General features: G+C 49.9%; 1 protein-coding gene across 2 annotated transcripts in view; it reads right to left on the bottom strand.

The window, feature by feature from the left end:
• Positions 1-14216, bottom strand: part of WWP2 (WW domain containing E3 ubiquitin protein ligase 2) — a 147652-nt gene that overhangs the window by 6013 nt on the left and 127423 nt on the right. For both annotated transcript variants that reach the window (XM_059150800.1, XM_059150801.1), the window contains 7 exons: positions 7929-7983; positions 4463-4544; positions 3776-3904; positions 3324-3399; positions 2955-3026; positions 2641-2729; positions 702-861 (listed from right to left, as the gene is read on the bottom strand). In XM_059150800.1, the coding sequence (XP_059006783.1) occupies positions 702-861; positions 2641-2729; positions 2955-3026; positions 3324-3399; positions 3776-3904; positions 4463-4544; positions 7929-7983 (663 nt within the window). The remainder of the gene's footprint in view (positions 1-701; positions 862-2640; positions 2730-2954; positions 3027-3323; positions 3400-3775; positions 3905-4462; positions 4545-7928; positions 7984-14216) is intronic.

Below are 14216 nucleotides of genomic sequence, written 5' to 3' on the forward strand. Positions count from 1 at the left end.
AAGCAAAGGAAAATTAACAATGAAACATCTCAAACTACCAAATACGGCAGAAGGACTATGGCTACCATGGGCTCCCCTTCCTCAATCCTGGCTCTCTACCCTCACGAGACATTCAACAGGATGCACATGACATGACTCCCTCCTCTAGTCACACTGTGTCCCTATTTCTAGATAAATACGGGTACCTACTCTTCACCCAGTCCCTGATGATGCCTCCTATGTCCTGACCAGCTGGTCTACCAGAGCTCTCTTCTAAGCTACTGTTGATTCCAAATCTCCTTCCAGAAGGCCCAAGTGTCTCAGGCAGACATTCCCTAACACTCTCACCCAAGGGCTGTGACAAACGGTGGTAGCCTGCCCTGCATCTCCCTTCCCCTCTGCAAGAAAGACACCATGTCGGCAGCGTATGTCATGCCAACACCCTCGACAGGGTGCATGCTGAAAGTTCAGTGATGCCCATGGCCCAGAAACCCTGGGCTATCACGGACAAATTCCACACAAATCAACACAAGAAAACCCTCTCGAAGCCCCTGGGGATGCCCCTGAGGGAGCTCTGAACTATCTCCAGAACTCTCTCCAGCTTCTTGCGTTTCCTGTTAGGTGTTCTGTGAGGAGTGTGGAGCTCAAAGTTGGGGCATCCACTGCAGGTTGTTCTTGGTACATGCCACCCTGTGTAGAGATCTCACAGCAATGCGTCTTACCATAGCGATGAATCTGCCAATAAAGCGGAAGTAGGTGAGGTGGTCGGGGTTGATGGAGGAGGCAGGGTTGATCTGCAGGCAGTAATTGTTCTTCCCGGCATACTCAAATAAACAATACATGGGGTTGAGCACCTCATGGGACAGGAGGAAAAACCACTCCCTGGGAGAGAAGACAGAGAAAAACAAGAGTAATGGATCCCTTCCTGCACACGTGCACTGGAGATGGGGCTCTCTTTTGCTGTCCTGCTTTGGTGAGTTTGGAGACACGGTTCCCTGGAGTCGAGCCCCACTGGGATGAACACCTGGTATAACCTGCATTCACGGCTGGTCAGTGAGCAAGGGTGAATCAGGACAACTGCACTTGCGGACAGTGCTCAGGAAAGCCTGCGTGCATGTCTCCGGGCTCCCTGACGATGTATTCCAGGACTTTCTATCCGATATCCAGTATGGCTGATGGCAAAAGAGCATGTGGTACCCTGAGGCCACCATGTACACTTGTGTAGGCTGCTCTGTACAAGAGCACTATGTTAAAGTATCAGAGACTTGCACATTTATTACAATAATTTTCCTGCATACAGCAGTCAATCTGGTTTTTTCCTGATAAAACCAAAGTATCATGACCATTTCCCAACATGGAAGTGTCTTGAGAAAGGGCATCTTTTTCTAAATCTTGCAGAGGTACTGAAGAAAACAGCCCCCCACCCCGTTTCCAACCTGAGTAGGCAGCATGAAAGGAATAGATTTTTAAATCTCATTCCCATTAGCTACACAAAAGGCATCTCATTTCTCTTGCTCTTTGCCCTCCCCTCACCCCAACCCCATCACCACGCATTTGTCTGAACCAACACCCATGCCTTGACATCTTTTTGTGGCCTAGGTAACAAGCCTCAAGCCAGAATTCAGGGTCCTTTCAGGCTTGAGCCAAACCAGCAGGGGGACATCCCAAGGGGGCCAGTCCCTGGCTGCTTGTGGCCGGGCAGACGAGGAGTCCTTCGATGCAGAGGGTGCCTCGGTATCCTGTCCGTGGTTCTACCCTGTGGTAGAACAGCATGACGTAACCTACCATAGGGTAAAACCACTGGCAGGACACAGAGAGACAGACACACACGGGGTGGGAGCCACACCACCAAGCAGAGCCTGGAGAGAAGGTCACCATAGTCACCACAGAAAAAGAGCAATTGATCCACAGGGGCCAGCAAAGGAGGGCAGCACCACCAGCAAACAGAGGATCAGAAACAAGTGAACCCAACACCGAGAGAGATGTCCCCAACACCAGGAGAGGTCAGTGAGTTGAGCAGTCGCCGCAGGCCAAGATGCTCCTTCTCCCTGCCAGGGACGTCAGCCCCATGATCCAACGCAACGTTTTGTCAAGAGACTCTGTTAGCTTTCGTAGGTAGGCTAGGGTGAGGGCAAGACAATGCTTTAGGCTCTTTTTATGGGTACGTCAGCCATTTTAACTTTATTGACGCTATGCGCATGACGTGTAGCTGAGCACTGATTGAGGCCCTCTGGATGGTGACACAATTTATGTCAGGCACACACCGATATACTAGGTATCAGCGATATACCTGCCCCAGCTGCCTCAACAAGAGAACCTAGGGTCAATTTTTAACAGAAACAATAGGACAACGATATTTAACCCCCATCCACCGGTGCAGCCAGATTGGTTCAAGTTCAGATAGTTTCTTGCACCACTGTCCTAAGCCCTGCCCTCTGAAGCCCCCAGCCTCTCCACAGACCATTAACTAAAGGGTTAATGCCTAGCCCAAAAGGGGACCTCAGGACCCTGCTCCTGTACCCATGTGAACCGGCCATACCCATGCCCACTCCTGAAAGTGCGTGAGAATTCTGTGAACGAGGGGGAGGCAGCTTTCTGGCCCTGAGCTCTATAGGCTGGGGAAATGGGTGTGGCCCAGCCTTCTAAGGGTGCTGAGCTCACCTGGCGATGCCTCCATAGTCCAGGCCCTCCTCGCCACGCATGATGATGTAGAGCCGGCGGCGGAGGTCATAGGGCTTCATGTTCATGATCTGGGGAGACAAAACATCGTGGCCCACCTGCCACTCCTACTTCCTTGGCAGCTCAGGGGTTGGGGCAGGGAATTCTAAGTCCTTCTCTTCCACAGAGACTTGTCGCCAAGGCCCATACCCTGGAAACTCTACCATGTGGGTTTAACAGACCATGTGACAGAACATGGTGTGGTGCGAGGGGGCCTTCTGCTTGTTGGGTCTTAAACACCATGATTATTCTCTAACCTGTTGGAAAGAATCCTCAAACAGCGTCTGCCTGGAAACACTGATCTTCACATGGCTGGGGAGGGCATTTGACTAAAAAAGAAAGAGAAAAAGAAAACACCCGAATCAGGACCTCAGTGGTCACTATTCAGTCAGGTCTCCTGTGTGTATGAACAGGCTTCCCGTCTCCCGGGCCAGTGGCGAAGAACCTGGTACCCTAGAAATGGGAGCTAGTGACTGGAGACGATGTCAGACAATGCTGCGGGCAGGACAAGTAACTGGCCCCCACCTCGGACGCAGGTATCCCAACATCTCTGCGAGGTTAGGAAATCATGCTAAAGTAACTCAATTAACCCCACCGTCTGGGGGAGGTCCGGTCCCAGAACTCACGTGACAGAGGAAACGGAACTGGTGATACTTCCACCGAAAACTTCGGTCATAGGCACCAGGGGAACCTTGCTTCGTCCTGGGAAGAGGAAAGATGTTCTAGAATCCATGTGATTTCTCAAGAATTAGCAAAGGTTAGCCCTGAAGAAAGCTGATACTATGTTGAAGACCAGAAAGGCAGGCATGAAAGAAAGGAAATGGCCGCCATTTCTGTAGACAGATTTGAAGAGTAAAAAGAAAAACCAGAAATAAAGCCAGACCTCTTGCTTTTCAAGAAAGACCTCAAGTGTTATTCCAAATAAACAGGATAGCCCCTTCCTCCCCGCCTCCCCAGCTTCTCCCATCCCCTCTAATGTGACACCAAAATTAGCCACCAGAGGGCAGTAAGAGGAGCAAGACAAAGATAAAACCCGACTGTGTGAACAGCTCTAATGCGGCCTGTGGGAAGTCCTTACCCAGACTCAAATCCAGGGCGAGGATCCTTAAAGGTGGTGGTGCGTGTATTGTGGTCCACAAAATAGCGTACCCCTTCACTGGTGTACTTCATCTCCCACCCTGGGGGCAATGCTGGTTCCTGGATCATCCTGGAAGCACGGGAAGAGAGGAATTAAGAGCCGGGCTCTCCTTCTGGGCCTCAGTGCTTATGAGGCTGGGGTTCCTAAAGTGTTGCTTTCTCTCTGCTTTCACCCAGGCCCCAAACCGCCCTGAGGGTGGGCCTTGAGGAAAGGCACCTGGTACCACCCAAGTCATGAGGACAGTTCTGGAGCAGAGAGAGGTCATCTACCAGCTCTGGGTGGATGGCTGTGGCCTAAGTGGCGAAACAGCTATCCAGAGACTCCACACGCCCCTATCCTAGACTAGCTTCTGGAGAGGTTCCCTCAAATCTCTTGAAATCACCCTATTAGTAACCTGCACAAGTGGCAGAGAGACCAGCAACACCTGCCAGTTGGGCCACTCTCCATCCTTCGGGAAGTTCAATTTAAGAAGCCACGTTCAAGTCTCATTAGGCAGAAACTATATGGTAAGGATCCTGAGGCGCTTGTGCGTGGCTAAAGATCCTAGAATACCGACCATAGAGGACCAACACAGTCCAAAACACTTGGTCTGGAACAACATGGGGCCCACCCGGCCCAAGTCCTTACCCCTGGGTCCGGGGGTCCTCCCACTGGGTAGTACGTGTGTTATGGTTCACGTAATACACCCGTCCATTGTCCTGTCTCTTCTCTGCCAGGGGAGAAGAAAGAAAAGAGGACAATCAGCTTGAAACATCTTGAGTCCATGTCCACTTCCCTCTGGCTCCCTCCTCCTGAGCGCCAGGTCCAAATTTCTGCCCCCGTTCCCAACCTGTTAGAGACGTTTAACCGCTGAAAGCCTGGCTCACTCGCATCTGTCACTGGTAAAAAGGACAAAGAGAATCTTTCCCTACTGGGGAGTGGGGGAAGAATAAACCATTTCAAACTCAAGATCCAGCACTGTCTTTGGTTGGTTGATTTGCTGGAGAGAAGGGGGCGGTGTGGCAACAAGGAGAGGGAGCAGCCCAGCTGAAACCAGAGGCATAATTGCATCCAGCTGTGTGCAAAGTGGAGGCGCAGCCAGCCACCTCTCAAGCCCAGTCCCCACCCCAGTCCCGCACAGGCTGGTCTCTGGTCCTGCAACAGCTCCATCCAAACAGGACCATTGTGGGATGGCTGCATTTCCTTCATATCCTTTTGATCAGCGCTCTGTACCACAGGGCATATCTACCGCCCACCCTATCTCCTTCTCCTTGCATGAAGTCAGAGCTTTGTTCTAAAACTCACATCCCAGCAAAACCACGATGCTGCACGTGTGCGATAAATGCCTGGGGCCACGGGCACTTACAATGCCCATCTTGTGCTTTCACCTAAGTGTACCCTGCAAGCCAGGGCAATATTTGGGGAGGCAGGGGGCTCAGGCATACGGTCTCTGCCCTCTGGACAATCTTTGCTCTCTCCCCTCTCCTGGGGCTTACGTGCTTATGGGTGGGAGTCTGGGCAGACCCAACTTTAGCTGGTGATTCCAGGCTTTGAGAGGCATTGAGAAGGATGCCCCATCAGGTCCAAGCAGACAACAGGGAAGACTAGGGGGCAAGGCTGTGAATGGAAGAGAGGTCACCTTTCCCAGGAAGTTCCTGAGCCTTCAAATCTATTTCTGTCCCCCCAAACAAATGATATGAATGGCCCTCCCTCTTTTACAATTACAGGGTGAAATTAAAGAAATAAAAATAATTAGTTCCAGAAGCTACAGGGAAACCAAGAGCTAAAAAGGGCACAGAATCAAGGAGCCCACTCCTCTCCCTCAAGCATCAGGCTGCAACGTTCCCAGCATCAACCCAGGGTCTTGGTCTCTCTCTGCCTTATGTGGTATCCATTATTTGTGTGAAATTTTAAAAACACAGATGAAAGAAAGAAAAGAAGATGCCCAAGATTATGACAGAGCTACCAACACCTCTGCTCAGTTTATGGGACTGTCCCATGGAAGTCAGGCTTTCCAAGAAGTTTCTGAGGAACAGGAGAAGATGCTCCCGACCCAGAAGCTTCTGCTTTGAACTAGATCCTCTATGTCTGCTTGGCCAAGGGCCAAAGCCAATGCTCATCATCAGGCCAGGGGATCTGTCCAGCTGGCCCGGGGCTAGCTTGCCTCCTCTAGGAAGAAACAAACTTGGAAGCACTTAGTCACGTGCCAGGGTCAGGGCCGCTGAAGAGATGTGGATCTAAACCTGAGGTGTCCTGACCCCTGGGTGCAGGGAGAACCATGGCCTCTCTTCTGGAGGAGCACAAAGGGCCCAGGATGGCGACCAGGAGGCCCAGTAGCTTTGATCACAGGCTCCCACTAAACGTAATTCTCACTCGATTCTGCTGCTCTTTCTGTTCACTCTGAACTCTCCTTGGGAAGGTGGCCCTGTCTTGGCCCATCCCTGAAAGAGCCAACACAGAGCCCAAAGGATCTGATTAGGAAGGCTCCTGGCCCTCGGCTGGATGTTCTTTTTTCTCAGTTTCATACTGCTATGATCTTGTGTGTTTTCCTGATCACATGTAAACACCACTGACTCCATGGCTCCCCTTTCCCATCCCAGACATTTCACACTTGGCTTCTGGGAGCTCTTTTCGAGGTGCTAGAGCTGCTCTTACTTGGCGACCATCATGTAGCAGAACCAGTACAGCAAACAAGCACGTGACTCTATAGATCCAGGAACAAGTCTGGGTCCCTGGCTCCAGGTCATAAGCATCTACTGGTTGCCAAACAACATCATGGAATCTTGCTTAATCAGATGCGCTCTCCCCTGCCTAGCCAGGGATCCTGTGCTCGACTCCTCATATGTGACTGGCTGCTGGTCTCTGAGACACCAGGGAACTTTTATCAGTTCGAAGAGCCAGATGGATGATCTGTGTACCTAAGGGATTCCCTAGCTGAAAATCGGGAACTGTCTGGAGGCTCCGTTAACCCATATGCCCCCCCAGAAGGCCTATGAGGTCCTTCCAAAGCTCTGGAATACAGTGGTAATTCACTAAGTGACACCCTGTGGGCCTGGGGCGGGGCGGGGGTGGTAGTGCTGCAGTGAAGCAACCTGGTAAATTACTACCAGGGAGCAGTGTGTCTCCACCAGGGGTCCCAGCTCAAAAGCCATACTTTTCCACATCATGCTCATCCTATCATTTGTCCACTTCTCTGTCTTTATTGGGGAGCAAGCCCCTGCCCGATTTAATACCACGCGTGCACACCACCAAAGCAGCATTCACTGTCCTCCACTGGCCCAACCAATACATTAAATCCAACACCTGCTGATTCCTGCAAAAACCTCCCTCTTCCACTCCCAGCGACTCTCGCTGTACCCAACAAAACCCTGCCCCAGCTCTGAGCTGCAGGATGCACTGAGTCTATCTCGTGTGACCCCTTTTAGCACGAGCACGCCCTCCCAGAATAGCCACAAAGCCCATAATCTCTCCCAAGTCATGGATGTCCATCCTTCTAACTCATTATTGGCAGATGGCAGCACGGACCTAAGGTTCTCCAGTATCAAAGAGAATCCAGCACGGTACCATTAACCGGCAGCGATGTGCTATCACTAACTTGCCACCCAGTGCTCAACTCTCCCATCAGCTTCCCTCACAACTGTGTCACAAAGAAAAAGGCGGCTTTCTTTAGCCAAAATCAGGATGAAGTCCAACATCTCAGCTGCAAAGAAAGGTTTGGTGAGGTGGCTCCTTCCGATCACACAGCCGCAGACCTGAAACCAATGCACCAGCAAGTAAGCCAGCACCAGAATGCCTTCGCCAATGACAGGCTGGATGGCTGGGTAGACAGTTTAAGGTTAGAACCAAAACCCAACAGTCCCATGGCTGCCCAGGGACTCTCCACAGTCTCATACGCTGCTTCAGCCATGGCGGGTAAATGCTCTAGGGCTGCTTTCCCAACCTTCCAGCTCCAACGCCTGTAACCGCTCGGGCTGGGCCTCCCCACAGAGCAAGCTGGCGAGAAGCGAAATGGGAAACTGAGGGCTGGGAGTGAGGCAGACTCTCAGCGAAAGACGACAGAGCACGGACGAGCATCGGCTGACAGACGGCTGAGGACAGAGAACTCGGTACTTACCCCAGCCAGGAGGGAGGGGGCCCAGTGGGTCATGGTCAGTCGAAGTACTTGAAGACTAAACACAAGAAACACAGCAGAACACAGAGGTTAAAAAAAAGCCACTGGTTTAAAAATAAACGGACTGATAAAAATAAAAATGCCAAGGACTCATTTCCACATTTGAGCACTTTGTACAGGCTACAGTGGGGCCTGAGGTGACACCGGCGCCTCTCGGAAGTTTTTCCCAAAAAAGAAAAACCAAGAAAGAACCCCCCCGCACGGAGGGCCCGGACAGGTTGTGGAGAGGGTGGAGCGAGGGGGAAGAAGATGCGTGCAGAAGGAGGTCGGCCAGGGCAGTGGAGGAAGAGAGACGGCCCCAGGCCCCAGACAAGCAGGAGGGCCCAGAGTGGACAGCCCCGCAGGCTCGGCCAGTGCCCTGCTCTCGGCTCCTGCTCCCGGCAGCCGGGGCGACTGAAATCACCACCACCTCCAACTTTCTCCAAGAACCACACACGGGAGGGGAAAAAATATCGCAGGCCTTTCCAATGAAATCATTCCCACAAGCCCTGCCCACGCCCAGAGCTTCCTGGCTGGGGGCTGGGCCCTCCTCCCTCCACCACCCTCCTGGGTGCCCTGGGAGAGGGAGCAGCCTCCCAGCAGCCGTGGTGCGCACACCCGGCCCAGACTGAGGGTACATTCATGCCCCAGGCCCCTCACCTCCCCCAGGAATGTTTTGCTTCCCTTCACAAAGCACCTTTATTCTCCTCCAGCCTGAACCTGAAGTTGCTCAGTGTTCTGCGTGTGCCTGTCTGGGGAGGTGGGGCTGGGGGCGAGGTGGCAAGCGAGCAGGAGAGACAGGAGAAAAAAGGGGGGAGAAGACTCCAGGCCTTCAGGGTCACTGTTTACATTCGAGCCCCCCACCCCCAGCCTAATTCTGCTGGCAGATCCCCGGGGCAGGGCTGCAGTGGACCGAGAGTTCTCATATCCTGCGGGGAAAGGAGCTGCTGTCAAAAACTCTTCATAGTTAAATAAAACAAGTACTGTTCTGTTGTTCCACACTTGCTTGCTTTTTTCTTTCCTTTTCTTTTTTGCTGAAGCATTTTTATTTCACTTACTAAAACTTAATCGTTGCATGAAGGGATCAAGTTCTCAGTGCAGACTTCGGGCTGCCTGGCCGGCTCTGTCTGGGGGCGACGGAGCCACACATGGGCAGGACGATGAATGGGGCTCAGTCTCGGCTTGAGAAAACATTGGTGGAACTCAACTGCCAATGCACACCCCCCACCGCCGACCCCAGCCCACCCCTTCACAGGCGGCTCTCCACCCCCAAGCTGAAAGGACAGAGAAACTTTCTTTCCAAGGTGGCAGCACAGGCAACTCTTCCAAAGCAAGTTCCAACAAAGAGTTTAAGTCTTGAAACCATAGGTTCCTTGATAGAACAGAGCCCCCTTTCAGCAAAAGGTCTCTTGCCCAACAGAATGAAACTGTACAAAGGTGTGGGAAGCTGGGCTGTGCTCGATTTAGGGCCCCAGTTACCATCATCCTGGAGGACATGCTCAAACTTCCATCCCAATTCAGATTTGCCTGGTGGCTACTGGAAGAGAGCTCCCAAATGTGACATCTCCCAGAGGCCATTCTGGTGACAATGCGAGGGTGGGGAGGGGGGGTGTTGCAGCAGCTCATAAAACCCAAGTTCCTCCAACCTTGTTAACACAGAAGAGCAGTAGCTATAAAAGCATTCGGTAACAGAAGGAAAGGAACTAACTTGTGAAATACGTATGCATTTCAGATAATGAAGCCAAATAGAACTCACTGGGTAATGAACTGTAGCAAAAGGGAAGAAATACAAAAAAGATCATTTTAAAAAAGTAAGTAAAAGAAGCATTCAGAGCAAAACTGTTTGCTGCTTCAATTTTTTTTTTTTTTTTTGGAATGAGTGGTCCATAAAGCGGTCACGGGCTCCAGTGGGAAATCAACTCCCAACTGGCAACTGGGCTTCAGGAGACTGACAGTCATCTTCTGCGTAACTCGACAGATCAACAGACAAACCATCTTTACTAACGGCCTTGCTGACCCGCATTGTACTAGAAACCAAAAAATATTTATCGGCTAGCAAACATTTCCTTTTCCAATACTATAGCACCTACGGGTGCAGGCACATGACTTAAAGAACAGCTGATCAGATGCTCCCACTCTGAACTTCCAGGGACTGGCAGGAAAGCACGAGGTCGGGGCAATGACTTACTGTTGCAGTGGAGCCCACTGTCCGCGGGAGCAACGGGTGTTCAATGGCAGCACAGCAGGCACCGCCCTGCACAAACTTTTCCTCTGCCTAGCCTACCCTGGTTTCTGCCAGAGCTTGGTTCTTCATCGTCCTGTTCATTCTATGAACTACCCCCCATTCCCATTTGGTAAATTCCTTTTCTGCTTAAGTTTAACCAAGTGGATTTCTATTATTCATCAAAATCAACCATGACTTGTACACAAAGCATAGGGAGGAAATTAAAAAAAAATACCAACTCTTGTCTCTTTCTTTTCTTTTCTTTCCTTTTTTTCTCTCTCTCTCTTTTTTTAAGTAGGCTCCACACACAGCATGGAACCCAATGAGGGGCTTGAACTCCTAACCCTGAGATCAAGACCTGAGCTGAGATCGAGTCGGACACTTAACTGATTGAGCCACCCAGGTGATCCAATCTTTTTCTTGATCCTTGCCTTTTTCATATCTTCATACAATGTTGGTTCTCTTTCATGTACTATTGTTCTTTTTATTTTTTTTTAAATTTCTTAGCATTGTCCTACTCTCTTTTTTTTTTTAAGATTTTTATTTATTTATTTGACAGACAGAAATCACAAGTAGGCAGAGAGACAGGCAGAGAGAAAAGAGAGAGCAGGCTCCCTGCTGAGCAGAGAGCCCAATGCGGGGCTCGATCCCAGGACCCTGGGATCATGACCTGAGCCGACGGCAAAGGCTTTAACCCTCTGAGCCACCCAGGTGCCCCTAACATTGTCCTATTCTCATCCTATCAGATCCACATCCCCCTCAAAACCTGCGAAAAGGGGAACAGAAGAGGAAGCAAGAGCAAAGGGAAAGTGACCAGAGATTGAGAAGCATGAACAACACATGAGAAGTCAGTGAAAGTGGACACGCACAACAGTCTGACTGCTTGCAGTTAAAGCATAACACAACTACTCTGACATTTCTTCCCTAATGTACACAGTACAACCTGAAAAATAAGAAAAGGAAGTGGAGAGAAAGAAGCTGAAGAGAAACAAAATAAATAAATAAATAAATACGAGCTACACATCATGGTCTGAAAACCAAAACCCCGCGTCTCCACTAAGTCAACCAACTGCCCCTTCTCTTCTCCCACATTTCCCCTAAAATGAGAGATCCTAAGTATTGCTTGGAGCACAGCCAGAGAAGCAGAGAGAAGGGGGCCTGGAGGGATTACAGAAGGGATCAGAAGAAAGATCCTGGGATGTGCAGGTGACTCTAAGCGACAAGACCGTTTCCTTTACCAGTAGCAATAGAAAGCAACACTATCAAATCATTTTCCTGGTAAATGTCCCGTGGCTGGGACATCTGAGGTGCAGGCCGCGAGCCAGACAGCTCACGTTGAGTTCAGTTCCCTCAGGGACTAAGCACTAAGTTCCAGTAATATTTTAAGATACAAACTCAGAAATAAAGAATGTCTAACAAACACAGCCGAGGGCAAGAAAGGCTCTGGGAAGGGCATAAAGGTTACTGTATGGAAGGCAGGCTCCTTTTTTTCAGGATCCACCCTGTGGGTGCAGAACAAAACCCAGGTGTTTGAGAGTTCAATCCAAAGGGCTCTCTGCAGAGTAAGCAACGAGAGTTGTCTGTTTCTGGAGAACACAATTTGGCAAGCACACATTAGGAGCCACAGAATGATCCTGTTCAGTCCTGGGGACACTGGCTACCTCCTCTAGTTCTTTTTTTTAAAGATTTTATTTATTTGACAGACAGAGATCACAAGTAGGCAGAGACAGGGGGAAGCAGGCTCCCTGCTGAGCAGAGAGCCCGATGCGGGCCTTGATCCCACAAGCCAAAAGCAGAGGCTTTAACCCACTGAGCCACCCAGGTGCCCCCTCCTCTAGTTCTTAAAGGAGGACCAAAGTGGGGGTTACAGGAGCCTCTCAGAAAGCAGAAGGCACAATGCACATGAATGCTGGTGCAGCCCCACGGGTCCACAGCAGAATCACAAAAGAGCGGGCACAGTGAAACTGTGAGAGCAAAATGCAAGTATGTGTGTGATGCTCACAAGAAACAAAGGCGTGCTGGGATATCAAGAAACAGAAGCATATCAGAAATGAGGGAACAATAAAAGAAACCAATAAAAGTGTGTTGAAGCCGAGGGCAGGAAGGAACTGTGGGAGACTGCGCTGTGGGGTTCCCCTGGCTTCCATCTTGAACTGCTCTTCATGTTCTCTGTAGAGCAAGTGAAGAAGAATGAAGTCTTGGTTTCAGCCCAGCAGGAGGAGGAGGAGGGGAAACCACTGGTACAGTATCAGCTCTTAAGTCTTCCGAGTCAAACCCTGGGCCGAGGCCAAACCCCAAAATAACTGTATGAAAACGAGGCTTCTTACTTGTAACCAGGACATGGCACCATAGCAAACGAGGGGCAAAGCAAATCCAGGGGAGAGGGAAGTCAACAGAGACACATTGAAAGCTGACCCAGAAAAGATTCCTAACACGTTTTTCAATATGAATCTTGTTTCACAGAGAAAAAGGAACCATCACACCTCCATCCAGAACCCTCCTGAATTCCCATCCAAGCTGAGAAAACCAGGTTAAAGTACTTAAAAAAAAAAAAAAAATTTCCTTCAAGGAGACACTCCAAGGCAAAGTTCTACCTCTGTGTGCTCGAAATGATGCTGCTAGAGCGACAGAAGCAGGCCAGAGAAATGGATGAAATGGATGTTCCAAAAGACCAAGTGAATGCGACCCCTAGAACCTGCCCTTTCACACACCAAACATCTCAGTCAACTAGCAGAACATACTTGGTGCATCGTGGAGGAAAACAAGATTCCTTTAAGAGATTTTTTTTTTTTTAATTAGAGAAGCTGAGTAAGCAAGGAAACAAAATGACTGTGAGACTTCTAGAACGTGTCCTTATCTCTAAGTCAAAGGACAGAGATACCCAGACCTTTCTAGTTTTTCAGCTATAACCACCCAGGAAAAGAGCAGGTAAAGCCTTTGGGCCCTTGCTCTGGAGGAACGGTTTTTGAAATGCAGAGAATGAGTGACCCCACCCAGTTGTGCAACTCGTGCTCAAAATGGATGCCAGGCAAGTGTGAAAAGGGCTGTGGAGTGGAACGGATTAGAGCCAGGCATTACAGCTCATCTCGACACAACATGATGTGACAAACTTTGTGCTTTTTGTACATCCATACTAGGGAAACTGAGGTTCCTCATCAGTTTACTCACTATACGATGAGCATCAGCCCCCACAGATGGAAGAGGAGGCAGAGCAGCCCAGGTAGATAAATCCCTTGTGGTTGCTGGTGTAACTCCTGCTTTGGGTTAGAAAGCTACAAACAAAGACAAACCTGATAAGGAATGCTACTTGGTTAAACGGAATTAAAGATTTTCTGAGCATCTAACTGGGCAAGTTTCTAATTTAAAAAGGTATTGTTGTGGGGGGCGCCTGGGTGGCTCAGTGGGTTAAAGCCTCTGCCTTCAGCTCAGGTCATGATCCCAGAGTCCTGGGATCGAGCCCCACATCGGGCTCTCTGCTCAGCGGGGAGCCTGCTTCCTCCTCTCTCTCTTTCTGCCTACTTGTGATCTCTGTCAAATAAATAAATAAAATCTTAAAAAAAAAAAAAAAGGTATTGTTGTGGGCTTAGAGTTTATGTCAAGTAGAAACAATGTTGACTAAATAAGGTGATTCAGTGTTGTGGACCAGGTCAAAAAGTTTCCAGCCTCTAAGTCACTACCTTCTACAGAAATTCTAGTGCAGATCCCAAGCTTCATGTTCAAGGTGCCATGAGAATTCACAGAGTTCCAGCTTGGGAATTCCTGTTCCTACCAAAGAGGCTGTGTGGCTCGGTTCCCCTCAGCCACCACGTCACTGGTAGAGGCTCTAATGGGACGGCAGGTGAGGCTGGGAGGGTTTCTGAAGGGAACAGTACAACAGGCCATTAGACAGTTTATTTGGAACCACAGCACTCTGAATTCTAGAGTAGGAAATCTAATGCTATTCTGTAGATAATGACTACAGAAAGCTTCCAGCCAGTGATTAAAATGGCAGTGATAAATGCCGAGAAAAAGCCCCTCTTCTTAAACCT

This window comes from Mustela lutreola, chromosome 16 (assembly GCF_030435805.1).
Source record: "Mustela lutreola isolate mMusLut2 chromosome 16, mMusLut2.pri, whole genome shotgun sequence".
NCBI lineage: Eukaryota > Metazoa > Chordata > Mammalia > Carnivora > Mustelidae > Mustela > Mustela lutreola.